The sequence below is a fragment of the Giraffa tippelskirchi genome, chromosome X (genome assembly GCF_054371585.1).
Source record: "Giraffa tippelskirchi isolate mGirTip1 chromosome X, T2T-mGirTip1v1.2.pri, whole genome shotgun sequence".
Classification (NCBI taxonomy): domain Eukaryota; kingdom Metazoa; phylum Chordata; class Mammalia; order Artiodactyla; family Giraffidae; genus Giraffa; species Giraffa tippelskirchi.
Window position 1 is genome coordinate 28,010,051 of NC_137289.1, and position 27,400 is coordinate 28,037,450.

Below are 27,400 nucleotides of genomic sequence, written 5' to 3' on the forward strand. Positions count from 1 at the left end.
TAGGGAAAACCACTAGACCATTTAGGTATGACCTAAATCAAATCCCTTATGATTATGCAGTGGAAGTGAGAAATAGATTTAAGGGACTACATCTGATAGACAGAGTGCCTGAAGAAATACAGATAGAGGTTCATGACATTGTACAGGAGACAGAGATCAAGACCATCCCCAAGAAAAAGAAATGCAAAAAAAGCAAAATGTCTGTCTGAGGAGGCCTAACAAATAGCTGTGAAAAGAAGAGAAGCGAAAAGCAAAGGAGAAAAGGAAAGATATACCCATTTGAATACAGAGTTCCAAAGAATAGCAAGGAGAGATAAGAAAGCCTTCCTCAGTGATCAGTGCAAAGAAATAGAGGAAAACAATAGAATAGGAAAGACTAGAGATCTCTTCAAGAAAATTAGAGATACCAAGGGAACATTTCATGCAAAGATGGGCTCAATAAAGGACAGAAATGGTATGGACCTACAGAAGCAGAAGATATTAAGAAGAGGTGGCAAGAATACACAGAAGAACCATACAAAAAAGATCGTCACGACCCAGATAATCACGGTGGTGTGATCACTCACCTAGAGCCAGACATCCTGGAATGTGAAGTCAAGTGGGCCTTAGGAAGCAACACTATGAACAAAGCTAGTGGAGGTGATGGAATTGAAGTTGAGCTATTTCAAATTCTAAAAGATGATGCTGTGAAAGTGCTGCACTCAATATGCCAGCAACTTTGGAAAACTCAGCAGTGGCCACAGGACTGGAAAAGGTCGGTTTTCATTCGAATCCCAAAGAAAGGCAATGCCAAAGAATGCTCAAACTACCGCACAATTGCACTCATCTCACATGCTAGTAAGGTGATGCTCAAAATTCTCCAAGCCAGGCTTCAATAATACATGAACTGTGAACCTCCAGATGCTGAAGCTGGTTTTAGAAACGGCAGAGGGACCAGAGATCAAATTGCCAACATCTGCTGGATCATCGAAAAAGCAAGAGAGTTCCAGAAAAACACCTACTTCTGCTTTATTGACTATGCCAAAGCCTAGTCATATTGTGTGGATCACAATAAACTGTGGAAAATTCTGAAACAGATGGGAATACCAGACCACCTGACCTGCCTCTTGAAAAATCTGTATGCAAGTCAGGAAGCAACAGTTAGAACTGGACATGGAAGAACAGACTGGTTCCAAATAGGAAAAGGAGTACGTCAATGCTGTATATTGTCACCCTCCTTATTTAACTTAGATGCAGAGTACATCATGAGAAATGCTGGGCTGGATGAAGCACAAGCTGGACTCAAGATTGCCAGGAGAAATACCAATAACCTCAGATATGCAGATGACACCACCCTTATGGCAGAAAGTGAAGAAGAACTAAAGAGCCTCTTGATGAAAGTGAAAGAGGAAAGTGAAAAAGTTGGCTTAAAACTCAACATTCAGAAAACTAAGATGATGACATCCGGTCCCATCACTTCATGGCAAATAGATGAGGAGGGAAACAGTGGAAACAGTGACACACTTTATTTTGCGGGGCTCCAAAATCACTGCAGATGGTGATTGCAGCCATGAAATTAAAAGACACTTACTCCTTGGAAGGAAAGTTATGACCAACCTAAATAGCATATTAAAAAGCAGAGACATTACTTTGCCGAACAAGGCCCATCTAGTCAAGGCTATAGTTTTTCCAGTAGTCATGTATGGATGTGAGAGTTGGACTATAAAGAAAGCTGAGTGCCGAAGAACTGATGCTTTTGAACTGTGGTGTTGGAGAAGACTCTTGAGAGTCCCTTGGGCTGCAAGGAGATCCAACCAGTCCATCCTAAAGGAGATCAGTCCTGGGTGTTCATTGGAAGGACTGATGTTGAAGCTGAAACTCCAGTACTTTGGCCACCTGATGTGAAGAGCTGATTCATTTTAAAAGACCCTGATGCTGGGAAAGATTGAAGGCAGGAGAAGGGAACGACAGAGGATGAGATGGTTGGATGGCATCACTGACTAAATGGACATGAGTTTGAGTAAACTCTGGGACTTGGTGATGGAAAAGGAGGCCTGGCGTGCTGCAGTCCATGGGGTTGCAAAGAGTTGGACATGACTGAGCAACTGAACTGAACTGATGTTGTGGTGAGCATTGGGGAGGGGAAGCATTCTGTGATCCTATAATTAGGTCTCAACCTTTAGTGAGCTTTTCCTCTGGACTGTGAACTTCACACTGATTTCTGAGTTGTTGTTTTTTTTCCTCCCCCATCAGGTGAACAGGATGGCTAGATTGGATTGGAGTTGGGAATAGGCACATTCAAAGACATTGTGTGTTTGGTTCCAGACCACTTCAAAAGAGTGAATATTTTAAGTAAAAATTCACGTGATTTTTTTGGCTTCTCAGTGCATATAAAAGTTATGTCGATAACATAATGTTTTATATTAATTATACAATAGCATTATGTCTAAAAGAAACAATGTACATACCTTAATTGAGAACTACTTCATTGCTAGAACCATCATCTGAGCATTCAGCAAGTCATGAACTTTTTGACTGAGGGATGGTCTTGCCTCCATGTTGACAGCTACTGATTGATCAGGGTGGTGGCAACTAGGGGTAGGGATGGCTATGGAAATTTCTGAAAATAAGTCAACAATGAAGTTTGCTTCAGAGAGTGACTCTTCCTTTCACAAATGATTTCTCTGCACCATGCAATGCTGTTTGATAGGATTTTACCCACAGTAGAACTCCTTTCAAAATTGGAGTCAGTCCTCTCAAAACCTTTCCCTGCCTTATCAACTAAGTTTATGTAATATTCTAAGTTCTTTGTTGTCATTTCAACAGTCTTTACAGCATCTTCCCCAGGAGTAGACTCCATCTCAAGAAACCACTTTCATTGCTCATCCATAAGAAGCAATTCCTCTTCTTTTAAAGTATTATCTTAAAATTGCAGCAATTCACTCACATCTTCAGGCTCCACTTCTGATTTTAGTTATCTTTATATTTCTACCTTTATATTTCTGCAGTTGCTTCCTCCACTGAAGTCCTGAACCCTTCAAAGTCACCCAGGAGGGTTGGAATCAACTTTTTTCAAACTCCTGTTTATGTTGATATTTTGACCTCCTCCCATGAACCACAAATGTTCTTAACGGTATCTAGAATCCTTTTCAGAAGGTTTTTAATTTAATTTGCCCAGATTCATCAGAGGAACCTCTATCGCAGCTGTAGCTTTATGAAGTGTATTTCTTAAGTAATGAGACTTGAAAGCTGAAATGACTCCTTGATCCATGGGTTGCAGAATGGATGTTGTATTAGGAGGCACGCAAACAACATTAATCTCATTGCACATCTCCATCAGAGCTCTTGGGTGACCACATGCATTGTCAGTGAGCAGTAATAATTTGAATCTTTTTTTTTTTGAGCAGTAGGTCTCAACAGTGGGCTTAAGGTATTCAAGAAAACATGTCATAAACAGACGTGCTGTCATCCAGGTTTTGTTGTTCCATTTACAGAGCATAGCCTGGGTGAATTTAGCATAATTCTTAAGTGCCATAGGATTTGCAGAGTGGTAAATAAGCACTGGCTTCAACTGAAAGTCATCAGCTGCATTAATCCCTAACAAGAGAGTCAGCCTGTCCTTTGAAGCTTTGAAACCAGGCATTGACCTTCTTCTGATAGAAAACCACTTCATCTACTTCGAAAGTCTGTTGTTTAATATGTAGGCAGCTCAATAATTATCTTAACTAAGTTCTTCTGGATAACTTGCTGCAGCTTGTACATCAGCACTTGCTGCTTCACCTTGCACTTTCATGTGGTAGAGATGACTTCTTTCCTTAAACTTCGTGAACCAACGTCTGCTGGCTTCAAACTTTTTTTCTGCAGCTTCCTCACCTCTCTCAGCCATCACAGAATAAAAGGGGAGTCCTTTTTCTGAATGCGACTTTGGTTTAAGGGAACATTGTGGCTGGCTTGATCCTCCAGACCACTAAAAACTTTCTCCAAATCAACAATAAGGCAGTTCTTCTTTCTTATCATTCATGTATACACTGGAGTAGCACTTTTGATTTCCTTCAAGAACTTTTCCTTTGCATTCACAACTTTTTTAACTGGCATAAGAGGCCTGTCTCAGCTTTCCACATGCCTTCCTTGCTGCTGCTGCTGCTGCTAAGTCGCTTCAGTCGTGTCTGACTCTGTGCGACCCCATAGACAGCAGCCCACCAGGCTCCGCCGTCACTGGGATTCTCCAGGCAAGAACACTGGAATGGGTTGCCATTTCCTTCTCCAATGCATGACAGGGAAAAGTGAAAGTGAAGTCGCTCAGTCGTGTCTGACTCTTCGCGACCCCATGGACTGCAGCCTACCAGGCTCCTCCGTCCATGGGATTTTCCAGGCAAGAGTACTGGAGTGGGGTGCCATTGCCTTCTCTGGCCTTCCTTGCTAACCTTCATCATTTCTAGCTTTTGATTTAAAGTGTGACTCTTCCTTTCACTTGAACACCCAGAGGCCATTGTAGGGTTAACTGGTCCAGTTTCAACATTGCTGTATCTCAGAATAGGAAGGCTGGAGGAGAGCAAGAGAGATGGGGGAATGGCCAGTAGAGCAGTCAGAACACATGCAACATTTGTCAATTAAGTTTGCTATCTTATATGGGCATGGTTCGTGGCATTCCAAAGCAGTTAAGGTAGTAACATCAAAGATCACTGATCACAGATCACCACAACAAATATATTGATAATAATAATGAAAAAGTTTGAAATATTGTGAGAATTACAAAAATGTGACACAGAGACACAAAGTGAGCAAATGCTGTTGGAAAAATGGTGTTAATATACTTGCTGGACACAGGGTAGCCACAAACTTTCAATTCTTAAAAATCATAATATCTGTGAAGCACAATAAAGCAAAATGCAGTTAAGAAATGTAGGCCTGTATGTGATTACTTCTTCAGGGAAGATTCCTAGAAGTAGAATTCCTTGGTCAAGGAACATTCCCAGTATAAATTTTGATAGACAATCAATAGCAATCACAAAATTGCTTTCCAAAAGCAATTTACCACTTTATGGACCTATCAGCAGTGTATAAACAAGAGTACTTCTTGACTCCCAGGTGCCAAGTTAGGTACCAGGGACAAAAAGATGAAGAAGACACCTGTCCTTCAGGTACTGAAAGGTACCTGTCCTTTCAGTGCTTAAAATTATGAGGCATTCATATAAGTAGGTATCTTCAATATAGCATGGTAAGTTCTGCCACACGGTTCGGAAAGAGAAAGACCATACGACTTTGTGAAATGCTCTAGATGGTCAAGATCAACACTGTCCAACAGAAATACAACCCAAACCACATATAGAGTTTTAAATTTTATAATTGCCACATTAAAAAATGTGATAAGGAACTGGTGGACTTAATTTAAATAAATTTTGATGTAATCAAATATATATCTGAAATATTAACATTTCAACATGTAATCAATATAAAAATTATTAATTGGATAATTTACATTATCTCCTTTATATTAAGTCTTTGACTAATCACATTTCAAATGCTTGGTAGACACGTGTTGCCACGTTGTGGCTGCCATATTAGATAGTACAGACCTAGGTCATTCAGCATGCATTTCCTATATCTACTTCTGAAGCATTTCTGCAGTCTCTCCCTTGTAAGTGTATATTTGCCTATTGAAGGGGATTGGAATGGGGAAGTATTATCTATTATAAACATTACTAGACACCATCAGTCTTAATTAAGAGAAACAAAGGCCAACATCCTAACACAGAGTGCAGAGACATAACTGCAGAGAGACTTGGAGGTTTCAGCCTATAGAAATATGCAAAAAGTGCTTCTTATGAAGTCAGCCTGCCTTGAGAGCCAAGATGCTTGATTGAGTTTGACAGTTGGGGACAGCGAGCTACTCCATTTGTTACCTTAACTTTGTAATAAATTTATAATTTCAGAGCATAGCTTTTTGCAATTGGATAAAACAAGAAGGATAAGAATTATAAAATCTACAGGACTCAGCACTAAGGAACATTTGTGAGTAGAGCATTAGGGACTGCCATTCTTAATCAACTGAAGACATTACTCCTAGAATATCTGAATAGGCAGACACATTCTGTCCGGACGTTGAATTTCAGGGTAGTGCAAATATTGGAATGGTACTTCTTGAGAGATCTCAGTAGTGTCCAACTCTACTCATTGAGTTTATATATTTTTATATATTTTATATATGTCTTTAGGAAAAAAGAATTTTGACTTTGAGGTCAGGAGTCATTGTATTAGATCTACTGTAACCAGTAGTGCTCATTTGTAGGTAAATGTTCTAGCATTGTGCGATTTAGTTTTGTTACTTTCTATACCACTCTAATGACAGAAAGTGAAGAGAGACTAAAGAGCCTTTTGATGAGGGTGAAGGAGGAGAGTGAAAAAGCCGGCTTAAAACTAAATATTAAACAGAAAAAAAACTAAGGTCATGGCATATGGCCCCATCACTTCATGGTAAATAGAAGGGGAAAAGGTGGAAGCAGTGACAGATTTCCTCTTCTTGGGCTCTAAACTCACAGCAGAACAGCAGATGGTGACTGCAGCCGTGAAATTAGAAGACAATTGCTTCTTGGAAGGAATGTTATGACAAACTAGATAATGTGTTTAAAAAGCAAAGACATCACTTTGCTGACAAAGGTCTGTATAGTCAAGGCTATGTTCTTTCCAGTAGTCACATGCAGTTGTGAGATCTGGACCATAAAGAAGGCGAGCGCTGAAGAATTGATGCTTTTGAACTGTGGTGCTGGAGAAGACTCTTGAGAGTCCCTTGGACAGCAAGGAGATCAAACAAGTCAATCTTAAAAGAAAGCAACGCTGAATACTGAATACTCCAATACTCTGGCCACGTAATGAGAGCAGCCGACTCATTGGAAAAGACCCTGATGCTGGGAAAGATTGAGGGAAAGAGAGGAGGGTGACAGAGGATGAGATGGTTGGATGAAATCACCAGTTCAATGGATGTGAGTTTGAGCAAACCCCGGGAGATAGTGATGGACAGGGAAGCCTGCCGTGCTGCAGTCCATAGGGTCACGAAGAGTTGGACATGACTTGGCAACTAAACAATAACATTCACTTGTAGTTTATTGGTGATCAGTCTGCGAAGTTGATTAGAGCACAGAGATAACAGGATTATGGTTCCAATCCTGTTTTTCAGTTTTCCTACCATTCTTCTCTTTCCTGACTGAGCTCTGGTCACACTGAACTCCTTAGTGTTCTTCACATAGTTCATATAAGACTTCAGGGCTTTCTGTAATTCCTTTTCCTTCTTCTTTGGAGGTTTTTTTAACTAGATATTCATATGGGTTCACTTCATTCAAATCTTGGTTCAAATATTACATACTCCAAGAAGTTTTCCCTAATTTTTTTTCCCTTTATAGCACTTGTTACTGATGGGTATTATTTTACTCACATGAGTTATGGGAGGGTAGAGCTTTTGGTTTTTTTTATTCACTGCTATAAATAGAAAAACAGTGCCTGGCACAAACTAGGCATTCAAGAAGTACTTGTTGAATCAGTATGTGAATATAACTTAACACTGCCCTGTTTGTTCATTACCAGTTGTACCCTTACTTCTAACCAGTGGGCTCATAATGTTTCTAATTGGGTTTTGGGGACTTGCTTAAAGTGTGGCTATAAATATGTAACATAGATCTGGATGGTGATCCACTAGAAGCTAAGGACTATGTATCTTCTTCATTGGGTATCCAAGGCTGATATGCAACCAATATGTTCAACAGGCTATGTTGGTTGTTTATATCCAACATCCATATTTGTCAGCCAATACCTTTGCAGTCATGGCTGTTTATTACCTTTTCCTGTATTCCTAACATTACCTGTGTACCTAGCATATGCTTTGAAAATACTTGTTGAATGAATCAATAAAAACATCCCCATAATAGAAGCACCGCCATATCTTTCCCATGGTGTGTTGGTATATCCTGAAGTTCAGTATAGTTTTATACATTGGTCTTAGTGTTAAAAAAAATACTATTTCTAACAGAACTCAAACACTAGAGTTGCTTAGTTACCCCAATCTACCCTGCACATAAATGCTCTCTTTGATTTCTTTTCACATCTCAGTATGTGGAAGTTCAGTTTGGAGGAGAGAAAAGACCCGTAGCCTTGCCATGGTACCCATAGTCTGTAGCAAGTAACTTTCATTAGGTATTCATGCAAGTGTACATTACAAACAACTTGTTACCTAGAAAAGATACAACTATATTAAAAAAAAATTATAAAGTTTTACCACCCTCAAAGGGTATTTGACTAATTGTGCATACCTCTTTATCTGTCTTGATTGACTAGAAGCAGTCCATTTCATTTATGATGAAAAATTAAACCTTATTTTATTATTTTGAAATGATTCTCAGCACACGTATTTTCTCTCTCATTAAGTGCCCTCGTGTCTGACTCTTGGCGACCCCATAGACTATACAGTCCATGGGATTCTCCAGGCCAGAATACTGGGGTGGGTAGCCTTTCCCTTCTCCAGGGGATCTTCCCAACCCAGGGATCAAACCCAGCTCTCCTGCATTGCAGGCGGATCCTTTACCAGCTGAGCCACCAGGGAAGCCCCCCTCAAGAAACCAGCTTACCTTAAATAAAGTATATAAAATAGCCCTTGATCTTCAAACTGAGAACTATTATGCCTTTTGTTCTTTATGGCCCATCTAATTTCAAAAAAATATCTGAACCAAGAAAGTCAAACACATTTTCAATGTAACTTCTAATATCCATCATATTCAAATTATTTGGGGACTGAGTAGACTGAATTTTCTATAAAGCTGATAAATACCTTTAACTGGAGGGAGTATGTTAAACCAACTGTACTTTGAGCAAGGAAATCTCAGGGATGTCCTAATAGAGCTCTATTAGCATGCCATACTATACCTTACTCAGAACCAGTATCATCTGAGTTTCAGTTGTTTCCAATAATTGCAAGAGAAATTCATCAGACAGTACTGGCCTTAATCCAAATAAAAGGGTAGAAACCAATTAAATGCTTAAAAGTTTTAAGGATAAATTAGAAGGTAGGTGTTAGAAATCTCTTTGGCTCAACTCAAAGTGGATGATTTTTAAATAGGCTATCTGGCTAGCTTTCCTATCCTTGGTTGCTAATTCATATGCTATATATTTGTGTTAGATATATAAATTGGCCCCTATCAGTCTGCCTAGGAACAAAAAGGAAAATATGAGATGGCTTATGAACAGATAAACTTTTTTTCCCCTTGGTTGATGTTGAAAATTGCAGTGAGAAAACAAAGGATTACCCCACCTTCTGTCCTAGGCACTATTTTCTCTTAACATTCTCTTCACTCAGTAATCTCAATCACTCTTACTTCAACTATTGCTTATGTGCATATTTGATTCTTCAGTCTTTTCCTAGCCTTTATGTTTCTCCAGAATTTCAAACCCTTGTGTCTGACATGACTTTCTAGATAACCCTTCAATCCCTGGAACCTGGCATCTCCAAATGTGAATTCATTATATTCCTCCTGGGGTTTCCCAGGTTGAACTAGTAGTAAGGAACCTGCCTGCCTATGCAGGAGACATAAGAGATGTGGGTTTGATCCCTGGGTCAGTAAGACCCCCTGGAGGAGGGCATGACAACCCACTCCAGTATTCTTGCCTTGAGAATCCCATGGACAGAGGAACCTGGCGGACTGCGGTCCATAGGGTTGCAAGGAGTCGGACATGACTGAAACGACTTAGCATGCATGCACACATATTCCTCCCATCACTTCTCCCTTCTCCAGACCACCTAGTAAGCTTTTAATAAACACATATCTGGTACCAACTATTTGTAGCTAGTACTGAGCTAAGTGTGAAATCCCTAACTCTGTTAATGATTCCACCATGCTTTCAGTTATCAGGCTCAAAACCTTAATCATTTTGGTTTCCGTCACTCTTTCCTATGCCCATCCCCAGCACACCTACACACGTGCACATTAGTGCAAGCACACAGCCACCTACTCATACACAGAGCTTGTTGCCGAATCCTGAGATGATGTTTATGCAATTTCTCCTGAAAGAATCACCTTCTTTTCATTCGCACAACCACCACCCTAAATAAGGCACTCATCATTTTTCACCTGCATTATTACAATGCCATGCCAATTTGTGTTCTTGCCAGAACTTTAGGCCTCCTATCCATCCTTCTCCACATTACTACTGGATTTATCTTTCTACAAAGGGTGCTCTGATGATATCATTTATTTGCCTAGAAATCATCAGTCCTCCTCATTGCTATCAAATTAATCTTCCTAAAGAAAACTGATCCTATTACTCATCTATTCAGAAAATGGCAGTGCCTCCCAGTTGCCCAGTAAATTGAATCCAAATAGCTAAGGGTGGCATTCAATGTCCTCTACAATATGACCCTTATCTACTGTTCTGGCCTTAATTTCTACTAACTTCTATACATAGTTAAACTTCAATCAACCCCAGAAACTTCCTTTGCCTCAAATACATCCTGTGCTTTACAAAGTCATATTTTGTTCAGCCTGCCCCCTCACCCCACCCATTCCTCACACCTGCCCCACATAGCCTTCAAAGTCTATCTCAAATCCTACTTCCTTCATAAAACCATCCCTGATCAACCAAGTCAATTTTACTCTATTGTTCCTTTAAAACAAAAATTTCTTTTTTCCCCCAAGATGGCAAACATCATACATGTTCAATGTAAAAAAATATAGACAATACAGAAATCATAAAGATGAAAATTAAACTCCTCCATAATCCCCCCATGCTGTTAATATGTTGCAGTATATCCTCTCAACCCTTTCTCCAGACAGCAACATATGTACACACACACACACACACACGATATATAGATCATGCTATTCATACTGTTCAGTAGCCTGATGTTTTTCATTTGATGCATCATAAATATTTCCCATGCCATTACATAGTCTTCTGCAACATGATTTAATAACCACTTAATCTTGTATTATTTATAATATCATCAGTTATTTAATTAATCTTCTATGGCTTGTTTTCTTGCAGCAGTACATTTGTTCGGCCTGACTTGGCAGTTGCAACCCGCTGAAGGACAGCTCTATGAAAATGGAGTTAGCAAGGGGAACAGAGGGACCGAATCCATGGATACTACTTACTCTCCAATTGGAGGAAAAGTTTCCGATAAATCAGAGAAAAAAGGTACAGATCAAAATGATTGATTGATTACTGATTACTTTTCTTCTATTGTGGTCATTAGCGCCAAATCTGGGATGGTTTCATTTCACATTAAATTTCATGATCACTCAAAAGAAATACTGTACGTGGACAGAATAAATACATGTAAATGTCTTGTGAAAAGAGATTCTCTATTGCTTTGAGTATAAACCAATTAAACTTTTCAAATATGTTGGCAATTTTCAAAATAGATAAATATTTACAGAATGGAAGTTTCAATACAATGGAAATTGCATTTTACATATAGCTACCCTGAAGCAATGTGGGATTTTGATTAAGTTCTCTGTCCAAGCTGAGCATTTGTATATAACATTTTACAAAGGATATATGGAAATTTCTTCTGTTTATAATAAGAAAATGCCTTCTATGTGTGATACAAGGGTGAATGTTTATGTCAACGTGGGGGAATATGAATTGTTTCCTCATTGGGAAACATAAATTCTTCCTAGTTAGGGAAAAGAAAAAAGCACTTTGAGCATTGAATTGTTAAATTTAACCAACCTAAGCTTGAACTACCTGACTTATTTACAATAAATATCACAGTACCAGCAGTCTGAACATCTTATTTCACACTAAATTATCTTAGTCTTAAAATTCAAGTATTGAAAATTTGTATTGTGATTTCTCTTGATTTCTCTTGATATAGGATACAGTATAGAAGAGCCATGTAAAATATCAGTACATCAGTTCCAAAAGTAAAAGTTGCAAACAAAATGTATTAACCACTACTATCCTAAAAATATTTTTAGGCCAAATATAAACAAATGAATAAATGAATGACTCAAACCCTATCCTTAAGAAGCTTATAATTTTACAGGGGTGGAAAATCAGTTTTGGTTCACTAGTTGAAAACAGATTTTTATAGTTATTCTGATTAATACGCTTATGTTTTTTGTTCCTTTCATGGAGTTATTTTGGGGTCTTGTTTTGTTTTATTTTTCTTTGCTTTTGAAAAAGGAACTTTGCTTTGGTCTATGCTTCAGTAAAATGCTAATGGTTAGGGTTCAGGAAAACATTATGGTTTATTCTAGTTTTCAATTCACAATGCAGTTTGCTTTATGTCCTTCCTTAGAATTACTGTTTCTAGCCTGAGCTGACCTTTCCCAGCAATTTCATTGTTGCTGCTGAGAGAGGTTGAGGGTAGTACAGGGGTCACAGATGGCAGAGGAAAGGGTCTGAATACACTTGGGCTTGGAGATTTTCTCCCTTACCTTCTCTCCTACTATTTATTTCATTCCTTTATATCTGAAAATACAAGAGCCACCATTTGGCATCATATACCTAGGTTTTGCCAGGCACAATGAAAATCATGAATTATCTGTTTGGTGAAAAATAACAGGTTATCGCATAGCTGTCATCAAAGCATATTCATTTTTTTTATTCTAATTCAGGTTTCTATAGTCCTTTCCAAAAACAATAGTTTCATCATGATGATGATGACTAAATTGTATTAAAATTACCATGTGCCAAAATTTACTCCAGACACTTAATATGTAGGTCTTCCCTGATAGCTCAGTTGGTAAAGAATCTATCTACAATGCAGAAGACCCTGGTTCGATTCCGTGGGTCGGGAAGATCCGCTGGAGAAGGGATAGGCTACCCACTCCAGTATTCTTGGGCTTCCCTTGTGGCTCCACTGGTAAAGAATCCGCCTGCAATGCAGGAGAGCTGGGTTCGATCCCGGGGTTGGGAAGATCTCCTAGAGAAAGGAATAGCTACCCACTCCAATATTCTGGCCTGGAGAATTCCATGGACTGTATAGTCCATGGGGTCACAAAGAGTCAGACATGACTGAGTGACTTTCACTTTCACTTAACATGTATTACATCATGAAAGTAACACTGTGGTCCCCATTTTCCAAATGAGAAATTTTAAGCACAGAGAGTTTAAGCAATTTTCCCAAGATAACAGAGCTAGAAACTGGTGGTCTTATTGCAAAGACCACCAGTTTTCTTAACTTTTGCATTCTACTGAAATTCACACATGAAATGTAAATAAAAATCACAAAAAAACATTTCACACACTGAAAGCAGAACCTCAGTGTCTATTCATGCTAGATTGTAGATAAATTCTGTATGCGTGTCCAACTCTTTGCAACCCTATGGACAAACTCTGTATACCTCTATTTTAATGTATTGTGACAAGTTTCATAAATGAAAAATGTTTTTAAGTTTATTCTCAGTTACAACAAGAAACAGGCCAAAGCAATTTCAATTTAATACTTTATTAAGAAAAATCATTAAAGGTTGATACCATATATCCCAAGTTATTATCTTAAACCGACTTTTTATGGAAGTCTAAACAAAACCTTAACAAGAACTGCACATCATAGTCCTGCTCTATTAGGTCTTTACTGCATATTACTTACCAAGTAAAAACATAGTGCCTCTTTTATAATGTCATATGTGTACTAAACCAGTCCTTGCAGAAGATGTAATATACTGTAAGGATATTTTCAAATGGTCAGTGTATCCTTTTACAATTTTCTAGACATCACACAAGCCCATAAATACAGTTCTAAAAACATGTCTTAATATAAACTTGAAAACCAGATCATTCTTTTTATATTGTTTTCTTTACTCTCCTAGAGGATTGGACAATATAGCATTGTAGTTAAGAGCCTGGACTCTGGAATCAGATTTGGCTTTGAATACTAACTGATTTTGTCATTTACTGGCTCTCTAACCTCAGACAATTAAGCAACACCGTCTTGCTGAACCAGGGTTTCCCATGTGTCACTAGTGATAAAGAACCTGCCTGCCAACGCAGGAGACATAAGAGACTCAGGTTCAGTACCTGGGTCGGGAAGATCCCCTGGAGAAGAGCATGGCAACCCACTCCAGCATTGTTGCCTGGAGAAGCTCATGGACAGAGGAGCCTGGCGGGCTACAGTCCATAGGGTTGCAAAGAGTCAGACATGACTGAAGCACTTAGGACGCACGCATGCCTTGCTGAACCAGTGTCCTCATCTGCAACATAAGGGTGATAATAATAGTAACTGTTTCATATAGTGGTTTTAAGGAGTAAGTGAGACAATGGATGAAAAGCATATAGCACAATGTTAAGCATATTGTTTAATTTAGAAAAATAATTATTATAGAGTCAAATGATTGGAAAATTACCTTAAGTTTATTGGCATCCTACTAGCTACCATAGATCCTGCTTCCAAACTGACATCAACTTTTTCATTTCAGATGATGTCCTCCCTAGAGTTTAGATGTTTTCTCTCTTTAAAGTTTGATCTCTCTTTACTTACCAATTTAGCATCTATTATTTTTAAATTATCATCATCTTCATCATCAAAGGCATGGATAAGTAGAATGGCATTTTAAAAATAATCAAATTCTACTGGAATTGGTCCCCCATTAACAGTAGCTATGTGTATCTGCTTCTCATTAGGAGATGAAAGAATTTTCTTACTGCTTAGTTTCAAAACAGAAGAAAAAAAGAATATTTGATTATAGACATTTAGTGTGCTAGAATTTTCTTTTTGAAATTTATTTGAATGATTTAAATTTAATTTCAAAAAGAAGACATAAGTTACAACCACATGTTAGAATCTACCAGAAAAATCAGTTATCCATTGTTCAGTAATGTAGTATTGAAAGTATTGTACTAAAACAGGCCCTATTACCTTAGAAGCTAAAAAACTAGTCATAACTCACTCTCTTTAGTTCATAAATATTATGTAACAACGGGTTTAAACAAAGAAGGGGATATAAACAAATTAAAGACTTGTTCCCAGACCTGAGTCATGTAATGTCCATAAACTGAACTAAAAATAACTGCAGTGTAATTTATCAACAGATACAGAATTTTAAAATCTTAAAGATTATCAAATCCAGCATCTTTATTTAAAGATGAAGAAACTGAGGTCCAGAAGGGTCAAGAACACATAGAGAGAACTGAGACTAGAACCAAGGACACCTGGTTCTACCTCTTGTTTTTTCATCTGTTATTGTAATAATGTAACACAAACTAAACATATAAATTGCTAAAGAGGTTTTATAAGGGGGTATCAAAGATAAAAACTGAGCCAGCAACAAAAGCTATTTTATTCAGGCCATGGCAATAGAGAGAGCACCCCAGATTCAAAGATCAAAGTGTGTGGGCCAGGTGGTTTTGCCCAAGACTTATAGGATGAATACATGATTTACAGTCGGAATTGTTTTGTACTCAGGGGAAATCTCCATCACTCAGATGAACAGGAAATATTTTCTGTGTTTATCTAGTTGAAGGGAAACAAATAGTTCTAATCTAAGCTAATTATTTATGAGAGAGAATGAGAAATTGGAGAATCTATGTCTGGTCTTTCAGCAGGTTCCAGCCAGAAGGGAAAGATCTGTGTAAACAAGGGAGTCATATACAATTCTGTGGGAGTCCTAAGAAAGAAAGGACAGAGAGCTTTAATCTAATAAGTCATAGGCAAAGAGGTTTTCAACTTGGTTATTTCTGTTTATTTGTTTTGTGGTAAGCCACTTCCTAAAGCATAAAAGGGTGGAAGGATGTCTGAAAGCAAAAGCTTGGGGGAATCTCTTAACCAGCTCTGTACTTCAGGAGTATAAGGCTGAGGTAAAAGCTAGCATTGTCAGTAGCAATTTGAATGTGGAGAAAGTTTATTGAGTAGATGAGAGGACTGAATTCCTGTGGGATGGATGCCCAAATAGAGCACCAGGAATGAGAAGGGTGGATGGAGAGACCAAAACCTAAAGGACAGTAAGTGAAAGTCGCTCAGTCATGTCCGATTCTTTGCAACCCCATGGACTGTACAGTCCATGGAATTCTCCAAGCCAGAATACTAGAGTGGGTAGCTGTTCCCTTCTCCAGGGATCTTCCCAACCCAGGGATTGAACCCAGGTCTCCTGCATTGCAAGTGGATTCTTTACCAGCTGAGCCACCAGGAAGTCCAAAGGACAGTAAAGACAGCCTTTATCTCCTTTACAATTTTTGCAAAAGGCTGGCCTTGGGGAGAAATGACATTTCCTTTATGTTCATCCTACAAAACCTACCTCTGCAAAGTTGAAGAAAAAGAACTAAGATATTTTCTAGTCAACATCTGCTGACTGTACACCCATGTAAACAATGTATAGCTGATTAATATGACACAATTTATAGCCTGTCTTGAAGATGCTTTAGCCAAGACTAAACTGTGACTGTAGCTTCAACTCCCTAGGCTCCAATTTCTCCTCTGGAAAAAAAAAAGGGAGTTGGCTTTGCAGGGGAGGAAAAATAATTTTCCCTCTACCCTTCTAGGTTCTTGGATGAGACCCCTTTGTAATAAAAGAAAGATAAACAGGAGAAAAACAAACAAGTTCAATAACATGTATTCCTCCTGTATTCATGAGAGATACCCAGGAAAACTGAGCAACTCTCTGAAATGACCTAAGTCATGTGAAGACAAAAGATGTGAGGGGAGTCAGTCAAGGGAGGGTATTAGGAAAAGCACAGTAAATAGTATGGTTTATGCAAATTTAAGTCATTTCCTTCTCTGATCAGAGCTTCTAAAGATTTAGAATTTCCCTTCTCTTCCTGGTAGAGAGAATGAGTGCTTGTGTGCTCAGTCGCTCAGTCGTGTCGAGCTCTTTGCAACCCCATGGACTGTAGCCCGCCAGGCTCCTCTGTCCATGGGATTCTCCAGGCAAGAACACTGGAGTGGGTTGCCATTTCCTTCTTCAATGCATGAAAGTGAAAAGTGAAAGTGAAGTCGCTCAGTCGTGTCCGACTCTTAGCGACCCCATGGACTGCAGCCTATCAGGCTCCTCCATCCATGGGATTTTCCAGGCAAGAGTACTGGAGTGGGGTGCCATGTGACATGAATCCACCATGGGTTTACATGTTTTCCCCTCCCAGAACCCCCCTCCCACCTCCCTTCCCATCCCATCCCTCTGAGTCATCCCAGTGCACCAGCCCCGAGCACCCTGTATCATGCATCGAACCTGAACTTGCGATTTGTTTCACATATGATAATTTACATGCTTCAATGCCATTCTCCCATATCATCCCGCCCTCACCCTCTCCCATAGAGTCCATAATACTGTTCTATTTATCTGTGTCTCTTTTGATGTCTCACATACAGGGTTATCTTTACCAATTAACTAAATACCGTATATATGTGTTAGTATACTGTATTGGTGTTTTTCTTTCTGGCTTACTTCACTCTGTAATTATACAGAGGCTCCAGTTTCATCCACCTCATTAGAACTGATTCAAATGTATTCTTTTTAATGGCTGAGTAATATTCCATTGTGTATATGTACCACAGCTTCCTTATCCATTTGTCTGCTGATGGACATCTAGGTTGCTTCCGTGTCTGGCTATTGTAAACAGTGCTGCGACAAACATTGGGGTACACGAGTCTCTTTCAATTCTGGTTTCCTCGGTGTGTATGCCCAGCAGTGGGATTGCTGGGTCGTATGGCAGTTCTATTCCCAGTTTTTTAAGGAATCTCCACACTGTTCTCCATAGTGGCTGTACTAGTTTGCATTCCCACCAACAGTGTAAGAGGGTTCCCTTTTCTCCACACCCTCTCCAGCATTTATTGCTTGTAGACTTTTGGATAGCAGCCATTCTGACAGGCATGAAATGGTACCTCATTGTAGTTTTGATTTGCATTTCTCTAATAATGAGTGACGCTGAGCATCTTTTCATGTGTTTGTTAGCCATCTGCATGTCTTCTTTGGAGAAATATCTGTTTAGTTCTTTGACCCATTTTTTGATTGGGTTGTTTGTTTTTCTGGAATTCAGCTGCAGGAGTTGCTTGTATATTTTTGAGATTAATTCTTTGTCCGTTGCTTTGTTTGCTATTATTTTCTCCCATCCTGAAGGTTGTCTTTTCACCTTGCTTATTTCCTTTGTTGTGCAGAAGCTTTTAAGTTTAATTAGGTCCCATTTGTTTATTTTTGCTTTTATTTCCAATATTCTGGGAGGTGGGTCATAGAGGATCCTGCTGTGGTTTATGTCAGAGAGTGTTTTGCCTATGTTTTCCTCTAGGAATTTTATAGTTTCTGGTCTTACATTTAGATCTTTAATCCATTTTGAGCTTACTTCTGTGTATGGTGTTAGAAAGTGTTCTAGTTTCATTCTTTTACAAGTGGTTGACCAATTTTCCCAGCACCACTTGTTAAAGAGATTGTCTTTTCTCCATTGTATATTCTTGCCTCCTTTGTCGAAGATAAGGTGTCCACAGGTGCGTGGATTTATCTCTGGGCTTTCTATTTTGTTCCATTGATCTATATTTCTGTCCTTGTGCCAGGACCATACTGTCTTGATGACTGTGGCTTTGTAGTAGAGCCTGAAGTCAGGCAGGTTGATTCCTCCAGTTCCATTCTTCTTTCTCAAGATTGCTTTGGCTATTCAAGGTTTTTTATATTTCCATGCAAATTCTGAAATTATTTGTTCTAGTTCTGTGAAGAATATCATTGGTAGCTTGATAGGGATTGCATTGACTCTATAGATTGCTTTGGGTAGTATACTCATTTTCACTATATTGATTCTTCCAATACATGAAAACGGTATATTTCTCCATCTATTTGTGTCCTCTTTGATTTCTTTCATCAGTGTTTTATAGTTTTCTATATATAAGTCTTTTGTTTCTTTAGGTAGATATATTCCTAAATATTTTATTCTTTTCATTGCAATGGTAAATGGTATTGTTTCCTTAATTTCTCTTTTTGTTTTCTCATTGTTAGTGTATAGGAATGCAGGGGGTTTCTGTGTGTTAATTTTATCCTGCAACTTTACTATATTCATTGATTAGGTCTACTAATTTTCTGGTGGAGTCTTTAGGGTTTTCTATGTAGAGGATCATGTCATCTGCAAACAGTGAGAGTTTTACTTCTTCTTTTCCTATCTGGATTTCTTTTATTTCTTTTTCTGTTCTGATTGCTGTGGCCAAAACTTCCAAAACTATGTTGAATAGTAGTGGTGAGAGTGAGCACCCTTGCCTTGTTCCTGACATTAGGGGAAATGCTTTCAATTTTTCACCATTGAGGATAATGTTTGCCGTGGGTTTGTCATATATAGCTTTTATTATGTTGAGGTATGTTCCTTCTATTCACGCTTTCTGGAGAGTTTTTATCATAAATGGATGTTAAATTTTGTCAAAGGCTTTCTCTGCATCTATTGAGATAATCATATGGTTTTTATCTTTTAATTTGTTAATGTGGTGTATTGCATTGATTGATTTGCGAATATTAAAGAATCCTTGCATTTCTGGGATAAAGCCCACTTGGTCATGATGTATTATCTTTTTAATATGTTGTTGGATTCTGTTTGCTAGAATTTTGTTAAGGATTTTTGCATGTATGTTCATCAGTGATATTGGCCTGTAGTTTTCTTTTTTTTTGTGGCATCTTTGTCTGGTTTTTGGATTAGGGTGATGGTGGCCTCATAGAGGGAGAAGGCAATGGCACCCCACTCCAGTACTCTTGCCTGGAAAATCCCATGGATGGTGGAGCCTGGTAGGCTACAGTCCATGGGGTCGCTGAGAGTCAGACACGGCTGAGCAACTTCACTTTCACTTTTCACTTTCACGCATTGGAGAAGGAAACGGCAACCCACTCCAGTGTTCTTGCCTGGAGAATCCCAGGGACGGAGGAGCCTGGTGGGCTTCCATCTATGGGGTCTCACAGAGTCGGCCACAACTGACGCAACTTAGCAGCAGCAGCAGCAGGCCTCATAGATTGAGTTTGGAAGTTTACCTTCTTCTGCAATTTTCTGGAAGAGTTTGAGTAGGATAGGTGTTAGCTCTTCTCTAAATTTTTGGTAGAATTCAGCTGTGAAGGCATCTGGTCCTGGGCTTTTGTTTGCTCGAAGATTTCTGATTACAGTTTCGATTTCCGTGCTTGTGATGGGTCTGTTAAGATCTTCTATTTCTTCCTGGTTCAGTTTTGGAAAGTTATACTTTTCTAAGAATTTGTCCATTTCTTCCAAGTTGTCCATTTTATTGGCATATAGCTGCTGATAGTAGTCTCTTATGATCCTTTGTATTTCTGTATTGTCTGTTGTGATCTCTCCATTTTCATTTCTAATTTTGTTGATTTGGTTCTTCTCCCTTTGTTTCTTGATGAGTCTGGCTAATGGTTTGTCAATTTTATTTATCTTCTCAAAAAACTAGCTTTTAGCTTTGTTGATTTTTGCTATGGTCTCTTTTGTTTCTTTTGCATTTATTTCGGATCTGATCTTTAAGATCGTCATGGGTATTTTAATAGGAATTGCATTAAATCTGTATACTGCTTGGATAGTATGGCCATTTTAACAATACTAATTCTTCCAATGGAAGAGCATGGGATATCTTTCCATTTCTTTGTATCATCTTCAGTTTCCTTCATCAACGTTTTATAGTTTTCAGAGTAGAGGTCTTTCACCTCCTTGATTAAGTTTTTCTTAGATATTTTATTCTTTCTCTGCCTGATAGTTAGTTATTAATGTATTGAAAAGCAACCGATTTCTGTACGTTAGTCTTGTATCCTGCAACTTTGTGGAGTTCATTTGTTAGTTCTAATAGTTTGGGGATGAAGACTTTAGGGTTTTCTGTATGAAATATCATGTCATCTTTAAAGAGTGACAGTTTTAATTCTTCCTTTCCAATTTGGATGTCTTTTATTTCTTTTCATTGTCTGATTGCTGTGACTTGAAATTCCAATACTATGTTAAATAGAAGTGGCCATCCTTGTCTTGTTCCTGAATTTAGAGGAAAAGCTTTCTTTTTCACCACTGAGTATGATGTTAGCCGTGTGTTTGTCATAAATTGTCTTTATTATGTTGAGCTATGTTCCCTCTACCCACTTTAATGAGAGTTTGCATCACTAATGGATGTTAAATTTTTGTCAGATGCTTTTTCTATGTCTATTGAGATGATCATGTGATTTCCATTCCTCCTTTTGTTTATGTTGTGTATCACATTGATTGATTTGTGAATTCTGAAGCATCCTTGTATCCTTGGAATAATTCCAGCTTTGTCATGGTATCTCATTCTTTCTGTGTATTGTTGGATTCGGTTTGCTAATATTTTGTTGAGGAATTTTGCATGTATATTTCATCGAATACATTGGCCTATAGTTTTCTTTTTTTGTTGTGCCTTTGTCTGATTTTGGTATCAGGGTAATAGTGGCCTCGAATGAATTTGGGGATGTTCCATCCTCTTCAAGTTTTTAGGATAGTTGAAGAATAGGTATTAGTTCTTCTTTATATGTTTTATAGAATTCCCCCATGAAGCCGTCTGGTCCTGGACTTTTGTTTGCTGGGAGTTTTGTAATTACACCTTCATTTTTACTACAGTGGTCACTCTGGTCACATTGTCTGTTTCTTCTTGATTCGGTCTTGGCAGATTGTATCTTTTAAGAAATGTGTCTATTTCTTATAGGTTGCCCAATTTGTTGGCATACAGAAGGGTCTTGTTTATTTTTTTTTTTTGATCTAATCAGCCATCCTGTCTTTTGATTGGAGCATTTAGTCCATTGATGTTTAAAGTAATTTTGATAGGTATGTACTTATTGCTATTTTATTACTTGTTTTCCATTGATTCTAAATAACAGTCTTGCTGGGTAAAGTATCCTAGGTTGCAGGTTCTTCCCTTTTAGGATTTTGAATATATTATGCTACTCCATCTGGCCTGCACAGTTTCTATGGAGAGATCCACTGATAGCATTATGGTGATTCTCTTGTATATGACTCTGTTTTTTCTCTTCTGCTTTAGAATTCTCTTTTTATCTTTAACTTCTGCCATTTTAATTATGAAATTTCTTGATATGAGTCTGTTTGGGATTATCTTGCTTGGGATCATCTGTGCTTCCTGTACCTGGATATCTCTTTCCTTCTTCAAGTTTGGGACTTTTTTAGTCATAATTTCCTCAAATACATTTTTGATACCCTTCTGTCTATTTTCTGTTTTTTGAGTCTGAATAGTGCAAATGTTGGAAAGCTTAATGTTATCTTAGAGATCTCTTAAGTTGTTTTCCTTTTTTAAAATTTATTCTTCTTTCTGCTGTTCTGATTTGGTGGTTGGTATTATTCTATCTTCCAGATCACTATGTGTTCTCTGTATCACTCAGTCTGCTCTTCATTCCCTCTAGTGGGTCTTTTTGTTTCAGCTTTTGAATTATTCATTTCTGATTGGGCTACTTCCTTGTTAAAGTGTTCATTGTTTAGATCAATTCTTTTCCATAATTTAGTTAACATTTTTATACCAATGTTTTGAATTCTTTATCTGATAAATTATTATCTGATTATTTGTTTATTTGTGTTTCAGTATTCATTTTTTCGGGGTTTTCCTCTTGTTCTTTCCATTGTAAGTAGCTCCTCTGCGTTTTAATTTTGCTCAACTTTCTCCATCTGTGTGTGCATGCTCAGTCGCTTCAGTCGTGTTGGACTCTGTGCAACCCTATGTAGCAGTTACCTATTATGGTCTTGAAAGAGATGGGAGTGTCTCTATACAGACTGATTGTGCCCAGTGCCTTGGATGGGACAACTGGATTTGATGTGGATGCAGATCAGAATTTTTCCTCAGGGTGTGCTGGCAGTGATCGCCTTGGTAGGGTGTGGGGCTGGAAATGGAGGAGCTAGAGCTGGTCAGGGTGTGAGGTGGGGCTTCCTCTCTGCTCAGTGGTTATCAGTGCTCTGTCAGGAGCAGGGTCTGATACCAAGTTGCTGGAGCAGAAACCCCAAGGGTGGGGCTCAAACTGGCTGTGTTTCCTTTTAAGTGTGTGATTTTTCCTCACCCCACACTGGGACATTTGCCTCAGAGGAGGGGAGTGGTGTAATAAGTGGGGCCCAAATGCAAACAGGTCTCATGCGCTGCCTATAGGGGTCTGCAGCTCTACTCAGATGCAGCCTCAGGTGTGAGCCCCCTTCATCACTCATAGTTGATCAGTGCCCACTACCTCCACCACCCCTGCCCCCTTGTGGAACTGCTCTGCAGGTCTGGTAGGACCCGCTTGGACTCTCTGCATGTATCAAGCAGTCAATTGTGGTAGAGCAGCTGCCCTCAGAGATCTGGGCTGCTTCTGAGGTGCTGCTTGAGGAAGTGTCAACCACAGCTACCACCATTCCATTGGGGCTCTGCCCCACTACATTGGGTCAGTTCCGTACCCCATGATCTAATCTTTTCTCTCAATCCTCTGTGCCCCAGATCCAGTGCCATGCTGTGGACTGGAGTGCGTGGGGCCAGAGTGTTCACTCAGCTCAGGCTGTGGTGCATGGCAAGGTGGTCTCAGGAAACCCAGCATCTGCTAGGGCAGATGTCTTTCTGCCCTGCCTGAGGGCAAGTCAGTGAGGCCAGCCTTCTTACAAGCAGAGTCCAGGCTTCACCAGACTTTCTATATGATTCAGCGGTCCTCCAGACAGCTAAAGGGGGCTTGTCTTCTTCGCACAGTACTCACAGACTGGGCTGTCCAGTCTGTGGCTCATGCTGCTCCGTCCCCAGGGCCGGTATCTGCCCATGTGGTTTCCCTTTTCCTCCAAGTCTACTCGCAGGAACACAGGTCCCAACCAGAGACTTTTCTCTCTGTCCTACCCATTATGTGGGTATCTTTCTACAGCCTTGGTTGTATAGGAGTCCTTCTGCCAGTTTGCATTTAGTTTTCTTTTTTTTTTTTTTTTTTAATAAATTTATTTATTTTAGTTGGGGGCTAATTACTTTACAATATTGTAATAGTTTTTGCCATACATTGACATGAATCAGCCATGGGTTTACATGTGTTCCCCTTCCCGGACCCCCCACCCACCTCCCTCCCCATCCCATCCTTCTGGATCATCCCATTGCCCCGGCCCTGAGCCCTTGTCACATGCATCGAACATGGAATGGTGCTCTGTTTCACATATGACAATACACATGTCTCAATGCCATTCTCCCAGAACGTCCCACCCTCACCTTCTCCCTCAGAGTCCATAAAATTGTTCCATGCGTCTGTGTCTCTTATTCTGTCTCGCATATAGGGTTATCGTTACCATCTTTCAAATTCCATATATATGCATTAGTATACTGTATTGGTGTTTTTCTTTCTGGCTTACTTCACTCTGTATAATGGGCTCCAGTTTCATCCATCTCAGTAGAACCGATTCAAATGTATTTTTTTTAATGGCTGAGTAATATTCCATTGTGTATATGTACCACAGCTTCCTTATCCATTCGTCTGCTGATGGACATCTAGGTTGCTTCCATGTCCTGGCTATTGTAAACAGTGCTGCGATGAACATTGGGGTACACGCGTCTCTTTCAATTCTGGTTTCCTCGGTGTATATGCCCAGCAGTGGGATTGCTGGGTCATATGGCAGTTCTATTCCCAGTTTTTTAAGGAATCTCCACACTGTTCTCCATAGTGGCTGTACTAGTTTGCATTCCCACCAACAGTGTAAGAGGGTTCCCTTTTCTCCACACCCTCTCCAGCATTTATTGCTTGTAGACTTTTGGATAGCAGCCATTCTGACTGGTGTGAAATGATACCTCATTGAGGTTTTGATTTGCATTTCTCTAATAATGAGTGATGTTGAGCATCTTTTCATGTGTTTGTTAGCCATCTGTATGTCTTCTTTGGAGAAATGTCTGCTTAGTTCTTTGGCCCATTTTTTGATTGGGTCGTTTATTTTTCGGGAATTCAGCTGCAGAAGTTGCTTGTATATTTTTGAGATTAATTGTTTGTCTGTTGCTTCATTTGCTATTATTTTCTCCCATTCTGAAGGCTGTCTTTTCACCTTGTTTATAGTTTCCTTTGTTGTGCAAAAGCTTTTAATTTTAATTAGGTCCCATTTGTTTATTTTTGCTTTTATTTCCAATATTCTGGGAGGTGGGTCATGGAGGATCCTGCTGTGATTTATGTCGGAGAGTGTTTTGCCTATGTTTTCCTCTAGGAGTTTTATTGTTTCTGGTCTTACGTTTAGATCTTTAATCCATTTTGAGTTTATTTTTGTGTACGGTGTTAGGAAGTGTTCTAGTTTCATTCTTTTACAAGTGGTTGACCAGTTTTCCCAGCACCACTTGTTAAAGAGATTGTCTTTTCTCCATTGTATATTCTTGCCTCCTTTGTCGAAGATAAGGTGTCCATATGTGCGTGGGTTTATCTCTGGGCTTTCTATTTTGTTCCATTGATCTATATTTCTATCTTTGTGCCAATACCATACTGTCTTGATGACTGTGGCTTTGTAGTAGAGCCTGAAGTCAGGCAGGTTGATTCCTCCAGTTCCATTCTTCTTCCTCAAGATTGCTTTGGCTATTCGAGGTTTCTTATATTTCCATACAAATTGTGAGATGATTTGTTCTAGTTCTGTGAAAAATACCATTGGTAGCTTGATAGGGATTGCATTGAATCTGTAGATTGCTTTGGGTAGAATACTCATTTTCACTATATTAATTCTTCCAATCCATGAACACGGTATATTTCTCCATCTGCTTGTGTCCTCTTTGATTTCTTTCATCAGTGTTTTATAGTTTTCTATATATAAGTCTTTTGTTTCTTTAGGTAGATATATTCCTAAGTATTTTATTCTTTTTGATGCAATGGTGAATGGTATTGTTTCCTTAATTTCTCTTTCTGTTTTCTCATTATTGGAGTATAGGAATGCAAGGGATTTCTGTGTGTTAATTTTATATCCTGCAACTTTACTATATTCATTGATCAACTCTAGTAATTTTCTAGTAGAGTCTTTAGGGTTTTCTATGTAGAGGATCATGTCATCTGCAAACAGTGAGAGTTTTACTTCTTCTTTTCCTATCTGTATTCCTTTTATTTCTTTTTCAGCTCTGATTGCTGTGGCCAAAACTTCCAAAACTATGTTGAATAGTAGTGGTGAAAATGGGCATCCTTGCCTTGTTCCTGACTTTAGGGGAAATGCTTTCAATTTTTCACCATTGAGGATAATGTTTGCTGTGGGTTTGTCATATATAGCTTTTATTATGTTGAGATATGTTCCTTCTATTCCTGCTTTCTGGAGGGTTTTAATCATAAATAGATGCTGAATTTTGTCAAAGGCTTTTTCTGCATCTATTGAGATAACCATATGGTTTTTTTCTTTCAATTTGTTAATGTGGTGTATTACATTGATTGATTTGCGGATGTTAAAAAAACCTTGCATTCCTGGGATAAAGCCCACTTGGTCATGATGTATGATCTTTTTAATATGATGTTGGATTCTGTTTGCTAGAATTTTATTAAGGATTTTTGCATCTATGTTCATCAGTGATATTGGCCTGTAGTTTTCCTTTTTTGTGACATCTTTGTCTGGTTTTGGAATTAGGGTGATGGTGGCCTCATAGAATGAGTTTGGAAGTTTACCATCTTCTGCAATTTTCTGGAAGAGTTTGAGTAGGATAGGTGTTAGCTCTTCTCTAAATTTTTGGTAGAATTCCGCTGTGAAGCCGTCTGGTCCTGGGCTTTTGTTTGCTGGAAGATTTCTGATTACAGTTTCGATTTCCGTGCTTGTGATGGGTCTGTTAAGATCTTCTATTTCTTCCTGGTTCAGTTTTGGAAAGTTATACTTTTCTAAGAATTTGTCCATTTCTTCCAAGTTGTCCATTTTATTGGCATATAGCTGTTGGTAGTAGTCTCTTATGATCCTTTGTATTTCTGTGGAGTCTGTTGTGATCTCTCCATTTTCATTTCTAATTTTGTTGATCTGATTCTTCTCCCTTTGTTTCTTGATGAGTCTGGCTAATGGCTTATCAATTTTGTTTATCTTCTCGAAAAACCAGCTTTTAGTTTTGTTTATTTTTGCTATGGTCTCTTTTGTTTCTTTTGCATTTATTTCTGCCCTAATTTTTAAGATTTCTTTCCTTCTACTGACCCTGGGGTTTTTCATTTCTTCCTTCTCTAGTTGCTTTAGGTGTAGAGTTAGTTGATTTATTTGATTTTTTTTCTTGTTTCTTGAGGGACGCCTGTATTGCTATGAACCTTCCCCTTAGTATTGCTTTTACAGTGTCCCATAGGTTTGGGGTTGTTGTGTTTTCATTTTCATTCGTTTCTATGCATAATTTTATTTCTTTTTTGATTTCTTCTGTGATTTGTTGGTTATTCAGAAGCGTGTTGTTTAGCCTCCATATGTTGGAACTTTTAATAGTTTTTTTCCTGTAATTGAGGTCTAATCTTACTGCATTGTGGTCAGAGAAGATGGCTGGGATGATTTCAATTTTTTTGAATTTACCAAGGCTAGATTTATGGCCCAGGATGTGATCTATCCTGGAGAAAGTTCCATGTGCACTTGAGAAAAAGGTAAAATT

General features: G+C 38.7%; 1 protein-coding gene across 2 annotated transcripts in view; it reads left to right on the forward strand.

The window, feature by feature from the left end:
* Positions 1-27,400, forward strand: part of TENM1 (teneurin transmembrane protein 1) — a 795,886-nt gene that overhangs the window by 455,726 nt on the left and 312,760 nt on the right. For both annotated transcript variants that reach the window (XM_081563742.1, XM_081563743.1), the window contains one exon: positions 11,005-11,157. In XM_081563742.1, coding sequence (XP_081419868.1) covers positions 11,005-11,157 — 153 coding nt within the window. The remainder of the gene's footprint in view (positions 1-11,004; positions 11,158-27,400) is intronic.